General features: G+C 45.0%; 1 protein-coding gene across 2 annotated transcripts in view; it reads left to right on the top strand.

The window, feature by feature from the left end:
- The window catches only part of RUNX1 (RUNX family transcription factor 1), a 140,200-nt gene that overhangs the window by 54,824 nt on the left and 57,441 nt on the right, over positions 1–27,935 (top strand). For both annotated transcript variants that reach the window (XM_040338944.1, XM_040338943.1), the window contains exon 3: positions 6,165–6,269. In XM_040338944.1, the coding sequence (XP_040194878.1) occupies positions 6,165–6,269 (105 nt within the window). The remainder of the gene's footprint in view (positions 1–6,164; positions 6,270–27,935) is intronic.

Genomic DNA, 27,935 nt, shown 5'->3' with positions numbered 1-27,935 from the left:
GGATTTTTGACTGATGGTGTGTAGGCAAGACTGATGAAAGTCAGCTTCATCGGATATCCGCCGAAAAATCCATCGAATTAGATTCCATGAGATATCCGATCGTCTGTAACCATATTGCTACACTTAGAGTCTCCTCTCTTCTTTTTTATACTCAGTTGTGACGCTACTCTTATATCAAGACATCGCTTGTACACCAAGGCAAAATGTATTAAAACATTTGGCTTGTCTTGCAAAACGCTCTCAAACCAAGTTACTCTCAAACCAAGGTTTTACTGTATCTACCTGGAGTTCAACAAAGATTTTTTTTTTTAAATTGTAAACTACCGTAAAAAAAAATAAAAAAAAAATAGTATAAAAGGAATACTTGACATTTATATGACTTGTGTTCTAAGTTCCATTCAGGTTTAGCAGCGTTTCAGGGTGAAGTTGAGAACTTCTTTAACAGGAGGACAACGCTCGTCCTATTCAAAGTAGAGACCTGTCTTCCGTTTTTGGGATAAATATAGCCACAAGCTTCATTTTTGTTAAAATAGCTACTGGCCTTATTTTTAGCCTCATAATAATAGTGATTATCTAAGTCACTCTGTCCTTTGTAAGGTGGACACCAGAAGAGCCTCCCAATGACAGTCTTCTCTTCTACATCTGAAGTCCTCCTGGACAGACAGGTTTATGGCATGTCATTGTAGAAGTCACAATTTACCTTCATTTTTCTTTTTTTTGTATACCATGTTGCTCCTGAGGCCGTATAATAGATGTCTGGTGCGATATAACCTGTATAAGGCAAAACCTATTTTTGTTTGGGATAAGGCTAGGGCTAACATATAATACCCCATCAGGGTTATTTCTTTAACGGAGGTGTATGGAAGCCATGACTTCTAAGAAGTAGGGCAGTGTATGGATGCCATGGCTTCTATGGAGTAGGGAGGTGTATGGAAACCATGTCTTATATGGAGTATTGCAGTGTATGGAAGTCATGGGTTCTATGGAGTAGGGCAGCATATGGAAACCATGGCTTCTATGGAGTAGGGCAGCATATGGAAACCATGACTTCTATGGAGTAGGAAGGTGTATGGAAACCATGGGTTCTATGGAGTAGGGCAGTGTATGGAAGCCATGGCTTCTATGGAGTATTGCAGTGTATGGAAACCATGACTTCTATGGAATAGGGCAGTGTATGGAAACCATGGCTTCTATGGAGTAGGAAGGTGTATGGGAACCATGGCTTCTATGGAGTAGGGCAGTGTATGGAAACCATGGCTTCTATGGAGTAGGAAGGTGTATGGAAACCATGGCTTCTATGGAGTAGGGCTGTGTATGGAAACCATATCTTCTATGGAGTAGGGAGGTGTATGGAAGCCATGGCTTCTATGGAGTAGGGCAGCGTATGGAAACCATGGCTTCTATAGAGTAGGGCAGTGTATGGAAACCATGGCTTCTATGGAGTAGGGCAGTGTATGGAAGCCATGGCTTCTATGGAGTAGGGCAGTGTATGGAAGCCATGGCTTCTAAGAAGTAGGGCAGTGTATGGATGCCATGGCTTCTATGGAGTAGGGAGGTGTATGGAAACCATGTCTTATATGGAGTATTGCAGTGTATGGAAGTCATGGGTTCTATGGAGTAGGGCAGCATATGGAAACCATGGCTTCTATGGAGTAGGGCAGCATATGGAAACCATGACTTCTATGGAGTAGGAAGGTGTATGGAAACCATGGGTTCTATGGAGTAGGGCAGTGTATGGAAGTCATGGCTTCTATGGAGTATTGCAGTGTATGGAAACCATGACTTCTATGGAGTAGGGCAGTGTATGGAAAGGAGTAGGGCAGTGTATGGAAACCATGGCTTCTATGGAGTAGGAAGGTATGGAAACCATGGCTTCTATGAAGTAGGGCTGTGTATGGAAACCATATCTTCTATGGAGTAGGGAGGTGTATGGAAGCCATGGCTTCTATGGGATAGGGCAGCGTATGGAAACCATGGCTTCTATGGAGTAGGGCAGTGTATGGAAACCATGGCTTCTATGGAGTAGGGCAGTGTATGGAAGCCATGGCTTCTATGGAGTAGGGCAGTGTATGGAAGCCATGGCTTCTGTGGAGTAGGGCAGTGTATGGAAACCATGGCTTCTGTGGAGTGGGGCTGTGTATGTACACCATGGCTTCTATGGAGTAGGGCAGTGTATGGAAGCCATGGCTTCTGTGGAGTAGGGCAGTGTATGGAAACCATGGCTTCTGTGGAGTGGGGCTGTGTATGTACACCATGGCTTCTATGGAGTAGGGCAGTGTATGGAAGCCATGGCTTCTGTGGAGTAGGGCAGTGTATGGAAACCATGGCTTCTGTGGAGTGGGGCTGTGTATGTACACCATGGCTTCTATGGAGTAGGGCAGTGTATGGAAGCCATGGCTTCTGTGGAGTAGGGCAGTGTATGGAAACCATGGCTTCTGTGGAGTAGGGCAGTGTATGGAAACCATGGCTTCTATGGAGTAGGGCAGTGTATGGAAACCATGGCTTCTGTGGAGTAGGGCAGTGTATGGAAACCATGGCGTCTATGGAGTAGGGCAGCGTCTGGAAACCATGGCTTCTATGGAGTAGGGCAGTGTATGGAAACCATGGCTTCTATGGAGTAGGGCAGTGTATGGAAGCCATGGCTTCTATAGAGTAGGAAGGTGTATGGAAGCCATGGCTTCTATGGAGTAGGAAGGTGTATGGAAACCATGGGTTCTATGGAGTAGGGCAGTGTATGGAAGCCATGGGTTCTATGGAGTAGGACTGTGTATGGAAGCCATGGCTTCTGTGGAGTAGGGCAGTGTATGGAAACCATGGCTTCTGTGGAGTGGGGCTGTGTATGTACACCATGGCTTCTATGGAGTAGGGCAGTGTATGGAAGCCATGGCTTCTGTGGAGTAGGGCAGTGTATGGAAACCATGGCTTCTGTGGAGTAGGGCAGTGTATGGAAACCATGGCTTCTATGGAGTAGGGCAGTGTATGGAAACCATGGCTTCTGTGGAGTAGGGCAGTGTATGGAAACCATGGCGTCTATGGAGTAGGGCAGCGTCTGGAAACCATGGCTTCTATGGAGTAGGGCAGTGTATGGAAACCATGGCTTCTATGGAGTAGGGCAGTGTATGGAAGCCATGGCTTCTATAGAGTAGGAAGGTGTATGGAAGCCATGGCTTCTATGGAGTAGGAAGGTGTATGGAAACCATGGGTTCTATGGAGTAGGGCAGTGTATGGAAACCATGGCTTCTATGGAGTAGGAAGGTGTATGGACACCATGGCTTCTATGGAGTAGGGCAGTGTATGGAAACCATGGCTTCTATGGAGTAGGGCAGTGTATGGAAACCATGGCTTCTATGGAGTAGGGCAGTGTATGGAAACCATGGCTTCTATGGAGTAGGAAGGTGTATGGAAACTATGGCTTCTATGGAGTAGGAAGGTGTATGGAAACCATGGCTTCTATGGAGTAGGGCAGTGTGTGGAAGTCATGGCTTCTGTGTAGTAGGGCTTGGGACCTAACAAAATAGTACAATCACTCAGGGTATGCTAAGGAAGAATTAAAGGAATTATTTCCGATCATTTCTGAGTAATAATAACAGGTGCTCTTTAATACGGAGTGGCGAATCACCTTTCCCGCTAAACCTGTCATTCACTTTATTACCGTCCATTGTCTGTTCTTCATGGGAAAGGGAGCAGTTTGGTGCCGAAGTCCTTCCACCGCCTTTGTCCAAACATTAATAAAATGTAAATATTTATGATTCTCACAGATATCGGGCATGTTCCAAATAAGCATTATCCTTTTGGTTGCTTTGCATTGGCACCGTGCCACAGAGGAGGGGCACCAGGCCTGTGTAAATGTCCCTTTCATTTCTCTCACCTCCACCCAACATACTGTCCCGGGGATCGTGTTACTCGGAGCGAGCCATAGACCAGATACCATCGCAGGGCATCTCAGGCCCTCGAGTGTGCTGCTTCAACCACTGCCCCTCTTCAGATATTAATATGAGACTCCTTGATATAAATGACACCCGGCTTCAAAAAAAAAAACATATTTAAAGCTGAACTCCACCCTTCTCTTCAGTCTTGCACAGTTGTACAGGCGCCTCTCCTGGACTGAAATAGCTTACTCTGATTTCACTGCACACTGTGAGCTTCTCACAGTGTGCACTAAAAGCTGCAGCAAGTCAGATAGAGCCTCACTTCCTGGCTGGAGGGCATCCAGCACCATCTAGCTTTTTCTTCCCCAGCCTGATGTTCCCTGACCTGCCCCTTTCATTCAGTGGATTTCAGTTCTTCCAATCATGGAGGCTCATCTCATAAGTGGGCGGTCTGCATGCAAATACAGCCTGCCTAGGACCGCCCACTCCTCCAGACTGACACCCACCCATCAAGACATACTTGCATTGCTCCTCCTAAAGGCCCCTTTCACACTGGAGCCGGGGCGGCATCAGCGGTAAAGCACCACTATTTTTTAGCGGCGCTTTACCCTCAATTTCGCGGCGCTATTCTGCCGCTAGCGGGGCGGTTTTACCCCGTTAGCGGCCGAGAAAGGGTTAAAAACCACCGCAAAGTGCCTCTGTAGAGGCGCTTTGCCGGCAGTATAGCCGCGGTGCACCGTTGATTTCAATGGGTAGGAGCCGTATACACACCGCTCCAAAGATGTGGCTAGCACACCACTCCAGTGTGAAAGTCCTCGGGGCTCCATGGGGCTTTCACACTGGAGAGACAGCTGCGGCTGTTTCAGGTCGCTTTGCAGGCGTTATTTTTAGCGTTATATCGCCTGAAAATCGACCCAGTGTGAAAGGGGTCAAAAGGCAAGGTAGCCGGCATGGATCGGTAAGCTCCCGATGACGCTTTCCAATCGTGACTGCTGTGACATCCAATCATAGCGGTCACATGACCTAAATTCCCGCCTCCCAGCTTTTAGAACTCTTAAGGGGTACAAGGGGTTAAATAAAAGTGTTCGGCTACCTGTAACAAGCTATTTATCTTCTATGGGAGACCACTATTATTGTCACCTTAGGATTGGCTCTTGCATTTATAAAAAGCTGAGCAAAGCGACCAATCAGATGTTTAGAAAACTAACGCCCACGAAGTGCGGGGTCACTCTATGCTGCCAGTTAGATTTGTGTCTACCTTTCCCCATTGAAGAAAAGGAAGCATGGTTATTACACTTTGTATTAATGAAACGTACACTCCTTTACATTTGTTTTTTGTTTTTTTAGATATTGGATGAATTGTATTAAAAAAAAAATTATAAAAAAAGTAAAGCCTAAACTTTTTTCTTAGTTTTGTATGGAATGGCAAAGGGGTAGAACATCTGCCTAGTCCGGTCTTTTGGGTTTTTATCGCTTTACCAAACAAGAAGCAGTAAGAGCGCCACACTAAGGCCCCTTTTATACTGGGGCATCCGCGGCGTCGGAGATAAAGCACCACTATTTTTAGCGGCGCTTTACAATCGTATTTGCAGAGGTATTGGGCCGCTAGCGGGGCTCTTTTAACCCCTGCTAGCGGCCGAAAAAAGAATTAAAACCACCTGCAGCAGCGCTTTGCCGGCGGTATAGCCGCGGTGCCCATTGATTTCAATGGGCAGGAGCGGTGGAGGAGCGGTATACACACCGCTGCTTCACCGCTCCAAAGATGCGGCTAGCAGGACTTTTTCTACCGCCCTGCTAGCGCAACGCTCCAGTGTGAAAGTAGGTTATATGGTTTCCAGTGGCATAGTTCACACCAGTGCGGCCAGTTCCAGAAAAAAAAAAAGTAGAACATGTTCCATTTTTCCTGGACTGCATTGGAACACATGAAAAACGCACTGGAATGCACTGAAACGCATCAATAATGCAGTATAGTATAACAAAATTGAAAAAAACGCATCAAGAACGCGCCAAAAACGCGCATGCAAAAACGCGCATGCAAAAACCCATCTAGAATGGATCTGGAGTGAGTTTTTGTGGTGTGAACCAGACCATTTTTTTTTACATACTGCATTATTGATGCGTTTCAGTGCATTCCAGTGCGTTTTTCACGTGTTTCACTGTGTTCCAGTACAATCCAGTCCAGGAAAAAGATTCACGAAAACCTGCACTGCAAAGTTCATAGTAGATTTATCTGTTTTTTGTATAAACCTTTGATGAATACAATGAAAACATTTTATTTGTATATTTTATTTACAGGTAAAAGCTTTACGCTGACCATCACCGTCTTCACCAATCCTCCGCAAGTGGCCACTTACCATCGAGCCATTAAAATCACGGTGGACGGACCAAGAGAACCAAGAAGTAAGTTTTTTTTTTTTTTAAAAAAAGGTTCTCAAATATAAATAAAAGTAGGGCTACGACCTCTGACCCCTCTGTACTGTGTACTATTCCTGCTGGGTATGGTTGAATTACTACATATGGTCAGGTTGTTGTACCATTTATCACCTACAGGGGGCAGCGAAGTGTGAAATATCATCTGTGATTATGGTAAAATGAAATTTCTGGGCAGGATTGACCTTCCAATGCCACCACACCAATGCAGCATGGTTCAGGCCTTAAAGGTTCAGGTTCACTTTAAATCCTCTGTGTGTTTTATTGCACAGTCCTAGGACCACTGAGCACATTTCTCCAATTGCACCCTTGTCAATGTAATGCTTTATAAGTGCATTTCCGGACGCAGGCAGATTATGTTCCAGCACTACCTTTCCTTTCATCTTTAATTTATACACATCAATTCTATATTGAAGCGTTCCATGCTGGCGGAGGGAATTCTTTCCACTTGGGTTTTGTATACAATGGATGGATCTGTCCCTTTCTACAGCTCCTTCCCGACATGAGGGTCCCACTGCCCCTGCTGGGGAAGAATGTGCTTGTCCTCATGGAGAATGCAACCCAATTAGTGAGAGACTCCCAAAGAGATGGAAACGATGTATTGGTGGTCTCTAAACTGCGGCCCGGGGGCCTGATGTGGCCCTTTGCCTGCCTTTATTTGGCCCTTGGGTCCCTATTGCTTTCATTGATATGAACAGGGCTTTTTTTCAGGGGGAACTTGGGGGAACTCAGTTCCACCACCTCTGGCTCAGACCCTTTGGTGCCCGCTCACCACAATCACTTGTAAACACAGAAGTCTGGTTTCTGTGTTTACAAGTGACAGCTCTGCACTCTGTGTGTAACCCCCTGAACTTTACACTCTGTATGTAATGCAATCCTGGTATTTAATGCCCCTTTAAGACCCTTCTACTGTTTGTGAAATCTGAACGAGGTCGTGGTTGAGTTCCTGCACCTATTTTCTGAGAAAAAAAGCTCTGGATATGAATGATGGGGAATCATATCTCCCAATGACACCAATGATCGGGCACTATTCCTCCCACTGACACCAATGATGGGGCACTATTCCTCCCACTGACACCAATGATGGGGCACTATTCCTCCCACTGACACCAATGATGGGGCACTATTCCTCCCACTGACACCAATGATGGGGCACTATTCCTCCCACTGATACCAATGATGGGACACTATTCCTCCCACTGATACCAATAATGGAGCACTATTCCTCCCACTGATACCAATGATGGGAAACTATTCCTCCCACTGATACCAATGATGGGAAACTACTCCTCCCGCTGACACCAATGATGGGAAACTATTCCTCCCACTGATACCAATGATGGGGTACTATTCCTCCCACTGATACATATAATAGGGCACTATTGTGAAGGCTGAGGGGGCTTAGGAGCACTGTGGGAGGTTAGGGGGCACTGTAGAAGCTGAGGGGGCGGCACTATGGGAGGTTAGGGGGCACTGTGGAGGCTGAGGTGGCCTGGGAGCACTGTGGGAGGTTAGGGGGCAGTGTGGAGGCTGAGGGGGTCCTGAGAGCACTATGGGAGCTTAGGGTGCACTGTAGAAGCTGAGGGGGCAGTACTATGGGAGGTTAGGGGGCACTGTGGAGGCTGAGGGGGCCTGGAAACAATGTGGGAGGTTACGGGGCACTGTGGAGGCTGGGGGGGGGCCTGGGAGCACTGTGGGAGGTTATGGGGCACTGTGGAGGCTGAGGGGGCCTGGAAACAATGTGGGAGGTTACGGGGCACTGTGGAGTCTGAGGGGGCCTGGAAACAATGTGGGAGGTTACGGGGCACTGTGGAGTCTGAGGGGGCCTGGAAACAATGTGGGAGGTTATGGGGCACTGTGGAGGCTGAGGGGGCCTGGGAGCACTGTGGGAGGTTAGGGGGCATTGTGGAGGCTGGCTGGAGACACAGTAGGAAGGAGGCCACATCTTGGCAGTGGGCCACAGCTCGGTGGTGGAGAACCACTGCTCTTCTGTCCAGTGCTTTGGGGTGTCATTCACATTGAATGGCACCACAATGAACAGCACTTAGAGCAGGTATGTTGGCATGCATTGTAGCAATGCACATTACCACATACATTTCAGTGTGGGTTGCTGCAATGCACAAGTAGCAATAAGCCCCAAAGTTGAACTCCAGCTCGATATAAAAGGTACAAATGAATGCAGCTCTATATTCAGCTTTGTAATTTACTGGGTACATGTGAGGGGTTTACAACCACTTTAAATAGTAGGAGTGGGGAGTACCTGTAAGTGAAAGTGAAACTGCAGCAGTGAAAGATCAGATCCTCTCCACTGATTGACAGGCCCCCCAATGGAGAGATTCACCCTTCTACTTGTTCTGATTGTTGTCACCTGGATGGAAAGTACATCTGCCTGGAATCTCACATCCTTCCCGTAGTCGTTTGCCGGCGCTGCCAAGATTCCGCCGTCCTGGCTGCTGCTGGTGTTTGTCGGCAATGGTTCAGAACTGATTCTGCTATCAGCCATTGTCTTCTTTCCTTGTGTTCCTATACATCAGTCTAACTGACACCGCCGTGACTTAAACATAAATAAATATTCAGTTAATGATTACCCAGCGAGCTGAAAAGCGAATGTAAATCCACTGAGAACACAAACTGTTTGCTCAGGTGATTTATTGTCGTTGAAATTCAATAGAAGATTTTGGAGTTCTGGAAAGTTTATAGTGCAACTCCACCCAGAACTTGTTTCCTTTTGGGTGAAGGAGGGAGAGGTTAGACCCCCTTCCAGCTCTTTATTGCTCATCCTCACTTTGGTGAAAAGGCACCTGTCCATATACTACCCTACCCTAGCCTGACTATGTACTACCCTACCCTGTCTATACCCTACCCTAGCCTGACTATACCCTACCCTACCCTGTCTATACCCTACCCTAGCCTGACTATACCCTACCCTACCCTGTCTATACCCTACCCTACCCTGTCTATACCCTACCCTAGCCTGACTATATAATACCCTACCCTGTCTATACAGTGCCCTAGCCTGTCCCCATACTACCCTAGCCTGTCTATACACTGACCTAGCCTGTCTATACAGTGCCCTAGCCTGTCCATATACTACCCTACCCTGTCTATACCCTACCCTAGCCTGACTATATAATACCCTACCCTGTCTATACCCTACCCTAGCCTGTCTATATACTACCCTATCCTGTCTATACACTGCCCTAGCCTGACTATATACTACCCAAGCCTGTCTATATACTGCCCTAGCCTGACTATATACTACCCTACACTGTCTGTACCCTACCCTAGCCTGTCTATACACTGCCCTAGCCTGTCCACATACTACCCTAGCCTGTCTATACCCTACCCTAGCCTGACTATATACAACCCTAGCCTGTCTATACCCTACCCTAGCCTGCCCATATTCTACCCTAGCCTGTCTATGCAGTGCCCTAGCCTGTCTATACACTACCCTAGCCTGACTATATACTACCCTAGCCTGTCTATACCCTACCCTAGCCTGACTATATACTACCTTAGCCTGACTATATACTACCTTAGCCTGACTATATACTACCTTAGCCTGACTATATACTACCCTAGCCTGACTATATACTGCCCTAGCCTGTCCATATACTACCCTAACCTGACTATATACTACCCTAGCCTGACTATATATTACCCTAGCATGCCCATATACTACCCTAGCCTGTCTATACACTGCCCTAGCCTGTCCATATACTTCCCTAGCCTGTCCATATACTTCCCTAGCCTGTCCATATACTGCCCTAACCTGCCCCTTGGAATTATTCGGCAGTATGGGTGCGATTGACTTTTGTAGTATGGGGGTTAACTGCAAGAGATTTTTTTTTTTTACATGGCTTTAAGGTGTTAAATAAGGGAACTACCTGGGCCAGCACTGCTAGAACAGACGGTAGTTTTGGCCACGGCGCTCTGGTAGGGGAAGTGACACAGCTCTGAGCAATCCCAGCAGTATGCCGGTGACTCACTGACAGCACACAGGTAACCGGAGAGCGCCGCTGTCTATGTGGGTGGCAGCAGAACCTGTTCTTTCATTTCACCTTTAAGCAATTACTGTGCGTTTAATGACTACATGTACGTCCTATAGAGAGCGAACAAAAAGAGCAGTACAGACAGGAGCAGCTCACTAATCCGCTCTGAGTGCTTTACCTACAGGAGAGTTTAAAGAGACACTCCGATCACAGGAGGAAAGCTGTTCTCCAGCACTGACAATGGCCCCGACATAGCAGGCAAATCTCATTCTCCACGCAGCTGTTCCCCCAGTCCTGGCGTTTTGTGCGGCTACGCCAAGACTCCCGTTTTCTGATCCTGAAAGTGATATCTGACTACAAAGGCTTAAAGGAAACTGCAGACTTTTTATTGTGTTTTAGATACGTGTGAAGGGGGTCGGTTCAGTGCAATCGTTCTTATCAGTGTTTGTTCATTTCATCAAAAAAAAAAAAATTCTATATGTAGTTTGTAAGTATATTTGTACATGTGCACATTGTCTCTGCACGTCCTAATGATGTGAAATGTCCACAATGCTCCAGATAACCTCAGACCTTCCAGTGTTTCTCAACTCAAGGCGCCCCAACAGGTCATGTTTTCAGGCACTCCATTATTTGGCACAGGTGATTTGATCCGTTTCACTGCCTTAGTAATTACCACAGCCGTTTCATCGGATGGAAATCCTGAAAACATGACCTGTTGGGGCACCTTGCAGACATGTCCCCCCCCATATGCAGCCATGTCCCCCCACATATGCAGCCATGTCCCCCCACATGTCCCCCCACATATGCAGCCATGTCCCCCCACATATGCAGCCATGTCCCCCATATCCCCCACATATGCAGCCATGTCCCCCCACATGTCCCCCCACATATGCAGCCATGTCCCCCATATCCCCCACATATGCAGCCATGTCCCCCCACATATGCAGCCATGTCCCCCATATATGCAGCCATGTCCCCCATGTCCCCCATATATGCAGCCATGTCCCCCATATCCCCCATATATGCAGCCATGTCCCCCATATCCCCCATATAAGCAGCTATCTCCCCCCCCCCATATAAGCAGCCATGTCCCCCATACCTAGATGCCGCCGCGGCCGCATCCCGCCGCTTAGTTAAGACGGGCGGGGAACATTACAGCTTTTATTTGAATAGCTGTAGTGTTTCCCGACGCGTATAGATACTCCCCCTTGCTCGGGATTGGACAGATCACCCATCCAATCCCGAGGAAGGGGGAGTGTCTATACGCGTCGCGGCGGGAAACACTACAGCTATTCAAATGAAAGCTGTAATGTTCCCCGCCCGTCTTAACTAAGCGACGGCGGCGTTGCGGCGGGATGCGGCGGCGGCGGGTGGGGGTTATGAGTATTCGGCCAGGCATCGGGGGCATTTGTGGGAGTACAAGTACTCCTGCAAATACTCGGTATCAGTCCCGATACCGATACTGGTATCGGGACAACCCTACTTTTTATACTCCGATGATTTGGTGACCTATGAATTTTACCGGTGTGGAACATAAACAGCTGCAGGGCTCCCTCAGAGGATATGTGCTGCCTTGGGGCCCTTAAGTGTGCATAACATTAACAAATAACAGAGCCCCATAGGTTTAGGTTACGTTCACACTAGTAAAAAACAGCATTTTACCATGTGAAGCGTTACCTCCAGCAGGGGACAGTGTGGTGCACTTTTCAATGCATTGCCCTGCTGTTTTTTTTTTTTTAACTTTATTTGAAGCATCACATAGTGACACTTCATTCATGGCATTGCACAGTGGCACAGTGCATTACGCTGCTCTGCGGTGACATGCGGTGCCTAACGCCTTGTACACACGGCCGGACTTTCAGAGAAAAAAAGTCAGGCGGGCTTTTTTTCTCGGAAAGACCGGCCATGTGTAGCCTCCATCGGACTTTTTTTGTTGGAAGTCCGACGGACTTTCTTTCCGTCGGACTTCCGACGGACTCACGGCGGACTTTTACGCGGTCAAAAGTCCAACCGTGTGTACAATGCATTACAGTGTGACACATATCACATCAGCATTGTGGTGTGATTGGGGCATACAACACAAGTGTGAATGAGTCCTGGGGGCTAGTTTAGACTTGAAGTCAGGGGGCCTTAAAAATGCACGGTTGAGTCACTGTGGAGTTACAGACAGAAGAACAGGAAGTGAGGATTTCTCAGAAGAAATAAGGACACTTAAAAGCAAAATGGAAGGATGAGGTAAGTGAAGGAGGACTGCACTAAGGGAAAGCAAGCTATTTAGGATTTTTTTTTTTACCTTTGCAACCCCTTTAAGCACGTTTAGACGTGTTTATGTGCATTGGGCTTTTATTGCGCCAAAATGTTGAAACGCTGGTACTGGGGTTTTTGTTCTGTCTGTAGACGCCTATGTGCGCATGGTCACATAGACTATCATAGCGGGGAGTTCAGAGACAAGAAAAAAATGTCAAACGCCCTTAAAAATTGCGTTTTTGATGCCCAGTGTGCATGAGGCTTTATAGCACGCTGCCAACATGCAGTGGACCACAACCTGCAGCAAGGCACTACGGTGCGTTGGGGGGCACTGAATTCCATAAAAAAAGCACCACTGGACTCGACAATTGAAAAGGGTGGAAAATGATTGGCTGAACGTTGACTGCGTCTTATCAGATGCCATCACTGTTCAGCAACACTACTGTATGAGGAGTTGGCAGTGCGGCGGTTGGTGAAGATTCCTCCATCCAGGCCATTTAGCGTGCAGTTCATTGATTTTTTCGCAGGCTGTAGCCGTCTATGGAACGATCGATTCTCCCGTCTATGGTTTCCTGATCAGAGATGCTTCAGAACCAAGAGACATGAAAAACTTCAGAGAAAGCCGTTGGAATGTTAATTTTATGCTGCGCCCGCCGCGGCCTCTAATCTAATATAATAACTGACTGGGAATCCGTGTCGGCAACCTTAACTGCTCTCTGATCTGCGGCTCCAGAACGTTTTTTTTTTTTTTGTACATTCGTAAAATCTTAACACAAAAACAGCCTATTTTCCAAAACCACAATTTCCACGGCTGGCAGCGATAGCGGGCATCGTTCTGTGCCGTAGCTTCTCGCTGCTTAGTGGGTGAGTCAAACTGCAAATGCAGATTGAACTTGGGGCTCCCGTCCAAGTGGTGTGCTGACTGCTCCGCGTCATCAGATATATTATCTTTTAATCCTCCTTAATAGAGCAGCGGAATGTACTTTGGTAAAACAGGCATCAGGGGAGCGTTATATGTGGAAAAAAATAAATAAGTGCTTTTACTGTAACGGGTGGGAGGGCTTTTATATAGATCTTTCCACAAGCTCCAAGAGGAATTTTTTTCTTATTGGAATTAAAGGATCACTCCACCCAGAAGAGATATTTTAGTGGTTGGTGAAGGTCGGTTCTGCTCGTGTTTTATGTATTTTAGGGGCCAATATGGCAAACTCTTTCTACTGCCAATCCTGGCTCTGTTCCCGTCCTCCTTGAAAGTTAGGGCATTCCTCTGCCAGACCTGGGCTGTTCCCACTTCTCCTGATACCTTTTGCTTTAAGTGGACCTGTAGCCTGACTATGGCCATTAATTTATTTGGAAGTGGCAAGAAAACTCTAAGGGCCCTTTGAGGGACCCGGTGGGTTCTCACTTCTCCTGATACCCTCTGTTGCAAGTGGACCTGTGACCAGACTATGGCCATTGAAGTATTTAGAAACAGTAAGAAAGCCTTGAGGGCCCATTGATGGACCTGTGGGGTTCCCACTTCTCCTGTTACCTTCCCTTACAAGTGGACCTGTGACCAGACTATGGCCATTGAAGTATTTAGAAACAGTAAGAAAGCTTTAAGGGCCCATTGATGGACCTGTGGGGTTCCCACTTCTCCTGTTACCTTCTGCTTCATGTTGACCTGTGGCCTGACTATTTAGATGTGGCAAGAAAACTTTGAGGGACTTGGGGGTTTCCCACTTCTGATACTTTCTGCTTCAAGAGGACCTGTGGTCAGACTATGGGCATTTAAGTAGTTAGAACTAGTTCCCACTTCTCCTGATACCCAGACCTGTGGCCAGACTACAGCCATTGGGGTATTTAGAAGCAGTAAGGAAATGTTGAGGGTTCATTTAGCACCCTTTGAGGGACCTGAGGGGTCCCACTTCTCCTGATACTTTCTGCCTCAAGTGGATCTGTGACCAGACTATAGCCATTAAAGTATTTAGAAGCTGTAAGAAAACTTTGAGGGCTCATGTAGGGCCCGTTGGGGAACCTGGAGGGTACCCACTTCTCTTGATACCTTCTGCTTTAAATGGACCTGTGGCTCAACTATGGCCACTGAAGTATTTATAAGTTGTAAGAAAACTTTGAGGGATCTGGGGGATTCCCACTTTTATTGATACCTTCTGTTTCAAGTGGACCTGTGACCTGACTATTTTGATGTGGCAAGAAAACTTTGAGGGACTTGGGGGTTTCCCACTTCTCCTGATACTTTCTGCTTTAAGAGGACCGGTGGCCAGATTAGAAGAAAAATTTGAGGGCTCTTTGAGGGACCTGAGGGGTTCCCACTCCCCCTGATACCTTCTTCTTCAAGTGGACCTGTGGTCAGACTATGGCCATTGAAGTATTTAGAACTAGTAAGAATATTTGCAGGGCCTATTTAGGGCCCTTTGAGGGATCTGGGGGGGTTCCCACTTCTCCTGATACCCAGACCTGTGGCCAGACTACAGCCATTGATGTATTTAGAAGCAATAAGGGAATGTTGAGGGTTCATTTAGCACCCTTTGGTGGACCTGAGGGGTCCCACTTCTCTTGATACCTTCTGCTTTAAATGAACCTGTGGCCCCACTTTGGCCATTGAAGTATTTATGAGCTGTAAGAAAACTTTGAGAGCTCATTTAGGGCCCTTTGAGAAACCTGGAGGGTTCCCACTTCTCTTGATACCTTCTGCTTTAAACGGACCTGTGGCCCAACTATGGCCATTGAAGTATTTAGAAGCTGTAAGAAAACTTTGAGGGATCTGGGGGTTTCCCACTTCTATTGATACCTTCTGTTTCAAGTGGTCCTGTGGCCAGACTATGGCCAATGAAGTATTTAGAAGCAGTAAGAAAACTTTAGGGGCCCATTTAGGAGACTAAGAAGTTCTCACTTCTGATATCTCCTGTTTCAGTTGGACCTATGGCCATCGAAGAATTGAGAACTGGTAAGTAAACATTTAGGGCCCAATAATCTCTGAAGCTATGGGTATCTTGGAGTAATGTATTGTCTAAATTCACCACAGAAGCACTTTAGTCATCCAAGTTGTTCTAGAAGCAGCTCAGCCATAACTCCAATCCCCCACCTCGACCACCCTAAATCTTGAAAAAGCTCTTCACCTGCAATGTAACAGCACCATCCCCTCTGTAAGTTGCAGCAATGGAGAAGGCAGCTCCAGACGGGGTGTGTGAGGGTGTCGGGTACTTGGTTTGATAATTTGCTGCTTTACTATTGAAATGAATGTAGGGAAAGGTTTTATCTCATCACAGTTGCGACTTATTGCAGCTGACCAAAGTTTTCCTTCGGGCATCGGAGATAAAGAATGAGAAAGAATAAGATGAAATTAATGGCAGCGTGTTACACGATCTTACAAGATTGCACGGTACTTATCGGTGACGCAAACGGCAGATAATGTGGGATTTTGACATGCTACTTGATCCATTGTTTATGATATCTCATATTGGGCTGGTAGGTATTCGCTTTAATCAAGCACAAAATTTAAAGCAGAATCGGCAGCAGCAAAATATATAATTTATATAATAATTTGTGCCAAGTGTTTACCTGCCTCAGGGTTTGTAATTCTGTTGAGTCAGTCTTGTGATTCATACACTGCTACAACCCAGGGGAGACTCTCCAGTGTTCCTTGGTTTGGGTTTACATCTTCTTGGCTGATCATTGGTCCAAGAAACTTTACAGTGTCTTCCATATGCCCCTCTTTGTGTATGGTGTCTTCCATATGCCCCTCTTTGTGTATGGTGTCTTCCATATGCCCCTCTGTGTATGGTGCCTTCCCTATGCCCCTCTGTGTATGGTGCCTTCCCTATGCACCTCTTTGTGTATGGTGCCTTCCCTATGCCCCTCTTTGTGTATGGTGCCTTCCCTATGCCCCTCTTTGTGTATGGTGCCTTCCCTATGCCCCTCTTTGTGTATGGTGCCTTCCCTATGCCCCTCTTTGTGTATGGTGCCTTCACTATGCCCCTCTTTGTGTATGGTGCCTTCCCTATGCCCCTCTTTGTGTATGGTGCCTTCCCTATGCCCCTCTTTGTGTATGGTGCCTTCCCTATGCCCCTCTTTGTGTATGGTGCCTTCCCTATGCCCCTCTTTGTGTATGGTGTCTTCCCTATGCCCCTCTTTGTGTATGGTGTCTTCCCTATGCACCTCTTTGTGTATGGTGCCTTCCCTATGCCCCTCTTTGTGTATGGTGCCTTCCCTATGCCCCTCTTTGTGTATGGTGCCTTCCCTATGCCCCTCTTTGTGTATGGTGCCTTCCCTATGCCCCTCTTTGTGTATGGTGCCTTCCCTATGCCCCTCTTTGTGTATGGTGTCTTCCCTATGCCCCTCTTTGTGTATGGTGTCTTCCCTATGCACTGCCGCTCCGCAGATATGTGAACCACCTCCATAGAAAGCCGGTTTGGTTCACATGTCATGTGAATCAGATGCGGTTCAAAAAGCATATATGTGAACGGAGCCTTAGACATTAGGGGTGGCATGACTTTTTGTCCCAAGTGTGTGGATTGAGCCCCCCCAGAATTTCTATGGATGAATTTTGGTTGCAAATATAAAGGCATGGATGCTGAAGACTATTGTGAAACGCGTAGACCCATTATGCCACACTGGAGCAACCTACATGCACCAGTTAAACACAACTACATATGGAAACCCTGACCTGATGTTTTTAATTAATGTAATAAAGATGTTGGAGATTTTTTTATTGATATATTAGTGTATGTTCCCTTTCTGGCACATTGAAAGTCCCTCATTGAACTCTACCTTCTGCATTGGACGAGGGTTGGGGGGAAGGCTGTTGTAGTATTGACCGTTGCATAGAGAGGCACAGAGATCCAGTGATGACATCACTGTGATGACATCACTGGGCCTAAAATAGGGTATGTAATGAAAACAGGTTTTATTGTTGATGAAGAGGGAAGGCCAAATCTAAGCTGATTAAACTTTAGCCTCAAGCGGCCGTCTTTCGCTGTGCATTGACTTTTCAATACTAACGGAAGCCCAGAATGTTTCTTTTAGCACACGCATGTTTTTCCTCTTTGGCTTGGCTGGTTTATATGCTAAAGGCCTGTAACGAGATCATGTACGAGTGTTTTCTGTATGCTCCCCCCCCCCCCCCTCCATTAAAAGAAAGGCCAGACTCTATTACCCATCCTAAGCCTTGTTTTCCATTGTAAAGATGCCTGTGGTTTCGGAGTTTCTTAAGCCCAGCACCGGTTTTCCTGTTGCCGTTGCGGCATTTTTTTTTTTTTTAATTATTTTTTTTTATTCTGTGTCTCAGCCTGAAAACATAAAGTGGCGGTTAAGGTTCAGCGGCCCCCAGCTCGGGGGCCCAGCAGCGTGTCAGGACCGCAGAACGCTCGCCGTGACCCGCCGGCCCCTATCTTCACCATCTAGCCGCAAACAGCTCCTCTCGACCACACGCTTCCCTCCTGAAAGTTAATACGATTTGATTCATTCTGTGCAGCCCGCGCCCAGCCAAAGAAAACAGGCCAAAGAATAACTCGCTTGTCTGCAGCTTGGAAGCGGCTCAGAGGCCTCGGTTTCATAATAGCATACAGTAGCTTACTATATCTCCTCCGCAGCTGTGGAGCGAGCCTTGGAAGCTTAAGGACTTGCTAGCCAAGGATAGACTCTGACACTTGAAATCTATGAGCTGTCACGGAAAGGGTCTATTTCAGCTCGCAGACCCTTCGGGGAGGAACGCACAGAGCAGAGACTGTTACACCACGGAAAGGGCGCATCCTTGCTTCAAATTTCCGACAGAAAGGGGAAAAAAAAATTAATTCTCATTCTGAGAAGAATGCGGCCATTTCTCAAGGGGCAAATCGTGTGTCCAGGACAGGTATAGGCAGGGCCAAAAAAAACTGCCCCAGAAGTCTTAAACCAGGGGTCTCAAACTGGCGACCCTCCAGCTGTTGCGGAACTACAAGTCCCATCATGCCTCTGCCTGTGGAAGTCATGCTTGTAACGGTCAGCCTTGCAATGCCTCATGGGACTTGTAGTTCTGCAACAGCTGGAGGGCCGCCAGTTTGAGACCCTTGTGACTTAAACTCTTCCTGAATGACGGTGACTTATCACAGGACCAAGTGCCATGATCTTGGTTTAGAAGGGGCAGGGTTGTTTAGGTACATTTGGAAGTATTTTCTTAACCCCCCAATGCACTATATGAAATAAAGTGATATAGTTATGTTAATAGATATATCATTATTATTATTATAGTATTTATATATTGTTAGTATATAAAAAAATATTTAAATATATCATAGAGAGAGAGATGTAGATATAAATAGATATAATATTAATATTATCAATATTACTATTATTATTATACTGTATTAAAGGAAAAGTGATATAGTTATGTTAATAGATGTATCATTATTATTATAGTATTTATATATTGTTAGTATATAAAAAAATATTTAAATATATATATATATATATATATATATATATATATATATATATACGGTATATATATATATATATATACACACAGAGAGAGAGAGATGTAGATATAAATAGATATAAATTAATATTATCATTATTACTATTATTATACTGTATTAAAGGAAAAGTGATATAGCAATGTCAATAGATGTATCATTATTATTATAGTATTTATATATTGTTAACAAATGGAAAAAGAAAATATGGACAGCCACACTCCAAAAAACCTTGATGGTTGTCTTTATTTAAAAAAGGAAAGATGCACTACAAGTCACAGCACACAACACGGGAGTAAAACCGCTGACGCGTTTCACACTATAAATTAGTGCTTGATCATAGCTATGATTGAGCACTAATTTATTTTATAGTGCGAATATATAAGTATTCATTCAAGTATTTATTTAAATAAAATATTTGTCTATTAACAGATAAATAGATATTAGAGGGCTGTAGAAATGTTACTATATTAATACATTTACATTTACATAATACATTTTTTATATATTATATATTTTTTATTTAATTTATATATACTGTATACAGTGTGCGTGTGTGAAAATTAAATAAATATATATATATATACACAGAGAGAGAGAGAGAGAGATGTAAATATACAAATAGATAAAATATTAATATTATCATTATTCCTATTATTATTGTGTATTAAAGGAAAAATGATTAGGTACTATTAAAAAAAAAGGAAAAGAAGATATTTGTCTATTAACAGATAGATATTAGAGAGATGTAGGAATTTTACCAGATATGCAAGTTATTATATTCATATTTTTGTGTACACATATATTGTATATTATATAATAGAGAAATGTAGATATAGCAATATATATATTATATCTATTACTATTGCTTTTATTATTAATTTATATTTATAGAAATAATTTCATATGATATATAATAATTTATTTTATATATACAGTGTATGTATGTGTGTGTGGGTGTGTATATATATATATATATATATATATATATATATATATATATATATATACAGTGTCTCACAAAAGTGAGTACACCCCTCGCAATGCCGAGAGTTGCTAAAGGGGGGACCATCGGGCCCCTTACAGGTGTAAAGCCTGTACCCCCCTGATGGTGATCGGGCCCCTTACAGGTGTAATGCATGTACCCCCCTGATGGTGATCGGGCCCCTTACAGGTGTAATGCCTGTACCCCTCTGATGGCGATCGGGCCCCTTACAGGTGTAAAGCCTGTACCCCCCTGATTGTGATCAGGCACCTTACAGGTGTAATGCCTTTACCCCTCTGATGGCGATCGGGCCACTTACAGGTGTAATGCCTGTACCCCCCTGATGGTGATCGGGCCCCTTACAGGTGTAATGCCTGTACCCCTCTGATGGCGATCGGGCCCCTTACAGGTGTAATGCCTGTACCCCCCTAATGGCGATCGGGCCCCTTACTGGTGTAATGCCTGTACCCACCTGATGGTGATCGGGCCCCTTACAGGTGTAATGCCTGTACCCCCCTGATGGTGATCGGGCCCCTTACAGGTGTAATGCCTGTACCCCTCTGATGGCGATCGGGCCACTTACAGGTGTAATGCCTGTACCCCCCTGATGGTGATCGGGCCCCTTACAGGTGTAATGCCTGTACCCCTCTGATGGCGATCGGGCCCCTTACAGGTGTAATGCCTGTACCCCCCTAATGGCGATCGGGCCCCTTACTGGTGTAATGCCTGTACCCACCTGATGGTGATCGGGCCCCTTACAGGTGTAATGCCTGTACCCCCCTGATGGTGATCGGGCCCCTTACAGGTGTAATGCCTGTACCCCTCTGATGGCGATCGGGCCCCTTACAGGTGTAATGCCTGTACCCCCCTGATGGTGATCGGGCCCCTTACAGGTGTAATGCCTGTACCCCCCTGATGGTGATCGGGCCCCTTACAGGTGTAATGCCTGTACCCCTCTGATGGCGATCGGGCCCCTTACAGGTGTAATGCCTGTACCCCCCTGATGGCGGCCCTGGTCCCGTCCATCTGCAGCATATTTCAGCCTGCCATAGACTTTGATAGGCTGAAGGCAACAAGCTTGGACTTGCACATTTTTTTCCACTTTAAGTATAGTTCCCCTTTATCAGCCGGTTCTGGCCTCATTCTTGCCCCTTTGTGGGGATGTTGGCCAGTAAGTTCTGTGCAATGCGTTGGCAGCACCCAGGAAGTCGAGCGAATGACCTCTCCATTACGTCAGCGTTGGCTGATTGCTCTGGGAGTTGTCCCGTCACACAGACTGACAAGTCGCATTGTTTTTAGCGCTCCACACCTAGGTCTTTGTGTGTGATTGAGCCTTAGACAATTATCTCACCGGCAGTGTCCACAAGGCACAAGGCTTTGAATAGCCGTCATGTGAGAAAAAAATATACGACTCCCGGAAATAAAGAAAAAGTGTAAACAAGAAGGATCTTGGCAAGGGCAGAGTAAAGCAGGGCGCAGCTGGTAATGCCGCCAAGCATTTGTGTGAGAAGGGCATTGCAGGTCAGCGATAAACAAGACACCTCAATGTTCTGTGTTTGCTACAGGCCTCCTTTCATCCAGGGCTGTGGTTTGAAAGGAGACCTGACCTGGCCTCTGTCTGAAAATGCTGATTGCCTGGCTGTTACTGACTAAAATGTTCTAATCAAAAGCAAGCATGCAGCCAGTGAAGTCAGAACCATCAACGTGTGTTCTCAGAAAGCACTGAAGGCACTGGCAGCTAGTGAAGGGAACTCTTAGGGTCCTTTCACACGAGCGGACCGTTCGTCCGTTCATTACAAGTCCGTTAACGGACTTGTAATGAATCCCTATAGGAACGCGTCCGTTAGCGGATGGAGCATCCGCTAGCGTCCGCGTCAGTCGGGATCCGCTTTTCCGAACGGAAGAAACCCTATTTTTCTTCCGTTCGGCGGAGCGGACCGGATGCAGACGGACAGACGGTCCGTCTGCATCCGGTCCCCCATAGGGGACAGCGGAGCAGAGACAGGGTGGTCTCTGCACTGTGTGCGGGGACCGCCCTATCCGCCGACAGCTCAGCGGGGGTCCCCGCTGAGCTTTGGCGGACACACGGAGCGGACCCAGAAACGGTCCGCTCCGTGTGAAAGAGCCCTTAGGCTCGATTCACACTAATGCGTGATTTTTGATACATTTTGCAGAAATGCAGGGACTTTTTTTTAACATGGGTTCCTATGGAACATTTTCACATCGATGCTTTTTTGTGCCCCTGCGTTTTTGGAAAGGGTCGGGGACTTTTTTTCCTGCAAAAAGCAGCGTTTTGCATGTAATAGAATTCAATGGAACCTCATCGTGTTTTTTGCCGCGGTTTGAATTTTTTTTACCTGTTTATAGCTGGTTGTTAAAGGAAATGTAAAAAGAAAAAAAAAATTGGTGGCTAAAAAAAAAAAAATTATAAAAAAAAACGCAAATCGAGATAAAATTGCGGTAAAAACGCATGTCGAAAAATGCAGCAAGCACTGCAAAAACGCTCAAAACACACCTATGCATGTTGCTTTTGAGCGGTTTTTTGTTTTTTTTGCGGTGCTTGCTGAGTTTTTCGACACATTTTTGCCATGATTTTACCACGATTTGCGTTTTTTTGTTTTTTTTTAAGTCCCCAACTGCATTGATGTGAACATGTTCCATAGGAAACCATGTTAAAAAATTCCCTGCATTTCTGCAAAACGCACAATGCATCAAAAAACGCATTAGTGTGAATGGAGCCTTAAGGAGTCGGCACGCCAAGACGTTTTGGACAATTTCATGCTCCCAACTTTGTAGGAACATCAGTACCTGACCTCACAAATGCTCTTCTGGAAGAATGGTCAAACATTCCCATAGACACTCCTAAACCTTGTGGAGCCTTCCCAGAAGAGTTGAAGCTGTTGTAGCTGCAAAGGGTGGGCCAAATCAATATCAGATATTGGTTCCTTGTGTACACGTGTAGGGGACACCTACATTTTTCTTTCGGCCAAATCAATATTGAACCCTACGGACTAAGACTGGGATGTCATTAAAGTTCATGTAAAGTCAGGCGTCCCAATACTTTTGGAATTTGTAAACCTGGAGCTCCCCTTTAACGTCAGCTCAGTCTGTCACCTGCAGAAAGAAGTTTAGTAACTCTCAGGCTTTGCATGCAAGCTTCAAATTAAAACAATAATCGCCTTTTATCCCGGCAGATAAAACCGCCAATGAAAGGTGACAAAATTCTATCTCCTTGGGAAACCACAATTCACTCATGAAAGGAAATCATATTTACAGTTACTATTAGGACTGAAAAAAGATTATTGAGGGTCTGCCAAGAGGCTCGGCCTTGTTCGCGGTACACTCGGCCGTCCCAGCCAGGTGGAAGAGCGCCAGAACTCGCCGAGTGCTTATTGCAGATTGTATACAGTAACGTTTTGTGGCTGCAAGCGCGTCCTACCGCAAATAACAAGATGGATTCCATTCAACGTAGCGCCGGAACAGCTGTGGCCAGTAGACATGTGCACTGCCTAAAAATTCTTTATTTTCGTTTTTGTTTCATTGTTTTTTTTGCTTATTTCCGAAATTCGAAAAATGTGTTTGTTTTTTTTTGTTTCGTTTCATTCGTTTATTTTTTTGCTTTTTTCGTATTTTTCTTTTCGTTTTATTCCTTTTCTTGCTTTTTTCGGAAATCCGGAAAAAGCAAAAAATGAATAAAACGAAAAAAAAAGATGTAAAAAAAATTTTAATTGCTGGCTAAAAATAAAATTTCTAAAAAAAAGAAAAATGGCAAAAATGTGTCGAAAAACGCAGCAAGCACCGCAAAAAGCACTGCAAAAACGCTCAAACGAAAGCAACATGCATAGGTGTGATTTGAGCGTTTTTGCAGTGCTTTTTGCGGTGCTTGCTGCATTTTTCGACATGCGTTTTTACCGAAATTTTACCACGATTTGCGTTTTTGTTTTTTTTTATAGTTTTTTTTTTTTAGCCGGCAAAAAAAATTGAACATGCTGCATTTTTCTTGCACTGGAATGCGATAAAACACACCAAAAACTCAGCAGATTGCACTGGAACGCTTTAAAAACGCACCGGACAGTCAACTATAGATCAGTTAATCGGAAGAGATCAACTGGAAACAAAATTGATCATATCTCAAAGAATGTCAGAGGGAAGCCATGCAACCATTGCTGGGGGGTAATGTAGACAGGAAGTGGCTGGAGAGAGGCTCCAAGTAGATCAGCAGCACTGAAATACAACAAAGGATGAAAAAAAGGTGTATAATAAATATTTTATTAAAGTGGAGTTCCACCCATAAATATAACATTACATCAGTAGTTTTAAAAAAATGTCATTAGTCCTTTACGAAATTTTTTTTTTTTTTTAGATGCCTTCAAAGTGTTGTTGCTAGGCAGAATAGTTAATCTTCCCACTTCCTGCACCTAGGTGCTTAATGCTTCCTAACCTACACCGCACAGACTCCTGGGAATGTAGTGGGTGTAACTTTCCAGGAGTCTGTGCACTCCCAGTCTCAAAGAATCATGTGACTTGGACAGCACAGGTGCTGAAACCTGATCTGACACTGCTTGTGCAGCACTGAGCATGTGCGAGATCTGCAAGGCTGAAATCCAGGAAGTCATACAGTCTGGCTTCATGATGCCCACACTTAGGATGGCCCCAGTCAATTTCTATTTTATAAAGTGTCTAAATGCTGTAACAACCTAACAAAACGGACCTTAGTTTACAGACTAACTGTACTAGAATACATTAAGCTTGTGTATTACAGGGGTATTTATATTTAAAAAGTGAAATTGTGGCTGGAACTCCGCTTTAAATAATCATTTTATTTAAAAAAATAAAATTATCATCCATAAGCAAACTACATTTCTTTCAGTTAGGGCTTCTATCGTAATTACGGCGGGCTGTTCTCCGATGGCAGCGCTGAGATTTAATACATCCAGAACACCGGAAACGGCTGGCAGCCGGTACATGCAGAACGTGGCACCTTGACCTTAAAGAAAAACATTTTTTATACTCACACAGATATATATTTATATACACTGTATTTTTTTATGCTGTACAAAAACACATTTTTTTTAGGCGCATGTAAATGTCAGTTTCACTATGAAAATTGTGTTTTGGTATTAAACTACTTCCTTCCTGAGACTCGGAGCCGTGTATACCCTGTTTCCCCAAAAATAAGACCTACCCTGAAAATAAGACCTAGCATTATTTTCCAGGAGGGCTGCAATATAAGACCTACCCCGAAAATAAGCCCTAGTTAAAAATGCTTGTAAAATCCACTATATTACAGTATTATATAATGTACAATGTGTGTGTTTCTGTAATACAAATGCGGGGAGGAGAGCTCCGGCAGTTCACAGAAGCGCAGAATGGCGCTATAACAAAGGTATTTGGCACAATTATATTACAAGAACACATTGTACATGATATAATACTGTAATAGAGTGGATTGTAGGATTTTACAAGCATTTTAACTCAGTTCACACTGGGGATTCCTGACAGGCAGGGAGGGAGAGAAGACAGCACAATACATAGTAAGACCTACCCCAAAAATAAGCCCTACTGTGTCTTTTGTTGGCATAATTAATATAAGACCCAGGCTTATTTTCGGGGAAACACGGTAGGAAGGGCTCTCTGTATAGCAGGGGCCGCCTCGGAACACTGAGCCTTTGTGAGGGGTCTGGAATCCGTCATGGAGGGTGAAGAGTGGAATGGGTACCATAGCCCGTGTGACAACTGGGCAATGCTATTAAAGCGGAACTCTGCTTTTCACAAAACACCCCCACCCCACCCCTTCTGTGATTGGTTTCAAAGTTTCCCTTCAAAGGAACCCCTTTTTCTGGGGTCTTCTGGATGGTCATGTTATATCCCAGGAAGTGGACTTCCTATATATATATATATATATATATATATATATATATATATATATATACATACACACACACATTATATAGTCAAAAGTATTGGGACACCTGCTTTTACATGCACATGAACTTTAATGGCATCCCAGTCTTAGTCCATAGGGTTCAATATTGAGTTGACGCCATTAAAGTTCATGTGCGTGTAAAGGCAGGTGTCCCAATACTTTTGGTAATTTAACTGCTTCAGCCCCGGACCATTTTGTAGCTAAAGGACCAGGCCCCTTTTTGCGATTTGGTTCGATTAACTGACAATTGCGCGGTCGTGCGATGTGGCTCCCAAACAAAATGTATGTCCTTTTTTCCTCCCACAAATAGAGCTTTCTTTTGGTGGTATTTGATCATCTCTGTGGTTTTTATTTTTTGCGCTATAAACAAAAATAGAGCTATTGCTATAATAAATATCCCCAAAAAACATGTAAAAAAAATGTTTTCCTTAGTTTATGCCGATACGTATTCTTCTACATATTTTTAGTAAAAAAAAAATCGCAATAAGCGTCTATTGATTGGTTTGCGCAAAAGTTATAGCATCTACAAAATAGAGGATGGTTTTATGGCATTTTTATTAATAATTATTTTTTTTACTAGTAATGGCAGCAATCAGCAATTTTTATTGTGACTGCGACATTATATCGGACACTTTTGACACTATTTTAGGTCCATTGTCATTTTTACAGCGATCAGCGCTATAAAAATGCACTGATTACTGTGAAAATGACACTGGCAGTGGAAGGGTTAACCTGTAGGGGGCGCTAAAGTGGTTAAGTGTTTCTTAGAGAGTGATTATTACTGTGTGGGGGCGTGGCTTGGCGTGTGATGTCACTGATTGTCGTTCCCTATGATAGGGAACAGACGATTAGTGACACTCACACTAGAAAGAACGGGGGAAAGGTTTGTTTACACTTACCTCTCCCCGTTCTTTAGCTCGGTGACCCAATCGCGGCACACCGGCGGCGATCGGGTCCTGCGGACGTGGTCACGGAGCTCAGGACCTGGTCGCAAGTGCGCCACCGCAGGCGGCGCGTACGCGACCCACGGCTGGGCTCTTGAAGAGCAACGTACCTGTACATGCTTATGCCCAGCCGTGCCGCTCTGCCGACGTATATCGGTGTGAGGCGGTCCTTAAGTGGATAGTATATATATATATATATATGTAAAACCTTGGATTGCGAGCATAATTTGTTCCGGAACCATGCTTGTAATCCAAAGCACTTGTATATCAAAGCAAATTTCCCCATAAGAAAGAATGGAAACTCAAATGATTCGTTCTACAACCATTTAATCATAAGTCCTTCAGTTTTTATAGTCCATATAAAAATATTATAGGAATGTGATAGGTTGTGTAACCATAAAATGTCCATCCACAAATGGAAGCCTCCACAAGGGGATTTTGGAACGGTGAGAGGAGCAGTGTGTTTACCGCTCCTTCCCATTAAAAACAATGGGACACCGCAGCTATACCGCCGGCAATGCGCCTCTGCAAAGGCACATTGCCGGCGGTATTCCCTTTTCGTCCGCTAGCGGGGGTTAAAACCACACCGCTAGCGGCCAAATACCACCGCAATTCCGACAGTATAGCGCTGCTATACCGCCACCGCACCTCCCACCCCAGAGTGAAAGGGGCCTTAGTGATATCCTGGGATCTTTCTCCTTCTATGTAACCCCTCATACCTTAAACAGACAGGAAGTGCAGGAAAATTACCAACGACAACAGCAATACAAATCCTTATTTTTTTATTTGGAAAAGTTAGAATCCCTATTGTCTGTGTCAATGTTGCAGATTCTCCCTTACTTTCTGGGAGTTGAAACCGTTGTCACCGTGACAGGAATTTGGGGAGGAAATCTCACAGAACAAACCTGACAGGATTTATAATCTTTCCATGTATATTGTCTGAACACGTCCGTTCCATTTTTGGCCCACCTGAGGTGGGAATAGTGCGTCCTCCACTCAGAACTGGCAGTCCAGCCCTCGGGCCTTCACTATGGGAGGACGAAGCTTAAAATAGAGCGTGTGTATCAGACGGCGATCCTACGTAAACAGC

The sequence above is a fragment of the Rana temporaria genome, chromosome 2, assembly GCF_905171775.1.
Source record: "Rana temporaria chromosome 2, aRanTem1.1, whole genome shotgun sequence".
Lineage (NCBI taxonomy): Eukaryota > Metazoa > Chordata > Amphibia > Anura > Ranidae > Rana > Rana temporaria.
This window is presented reverse-complemented; position numbering and strand designations above follow the sequence as displayed.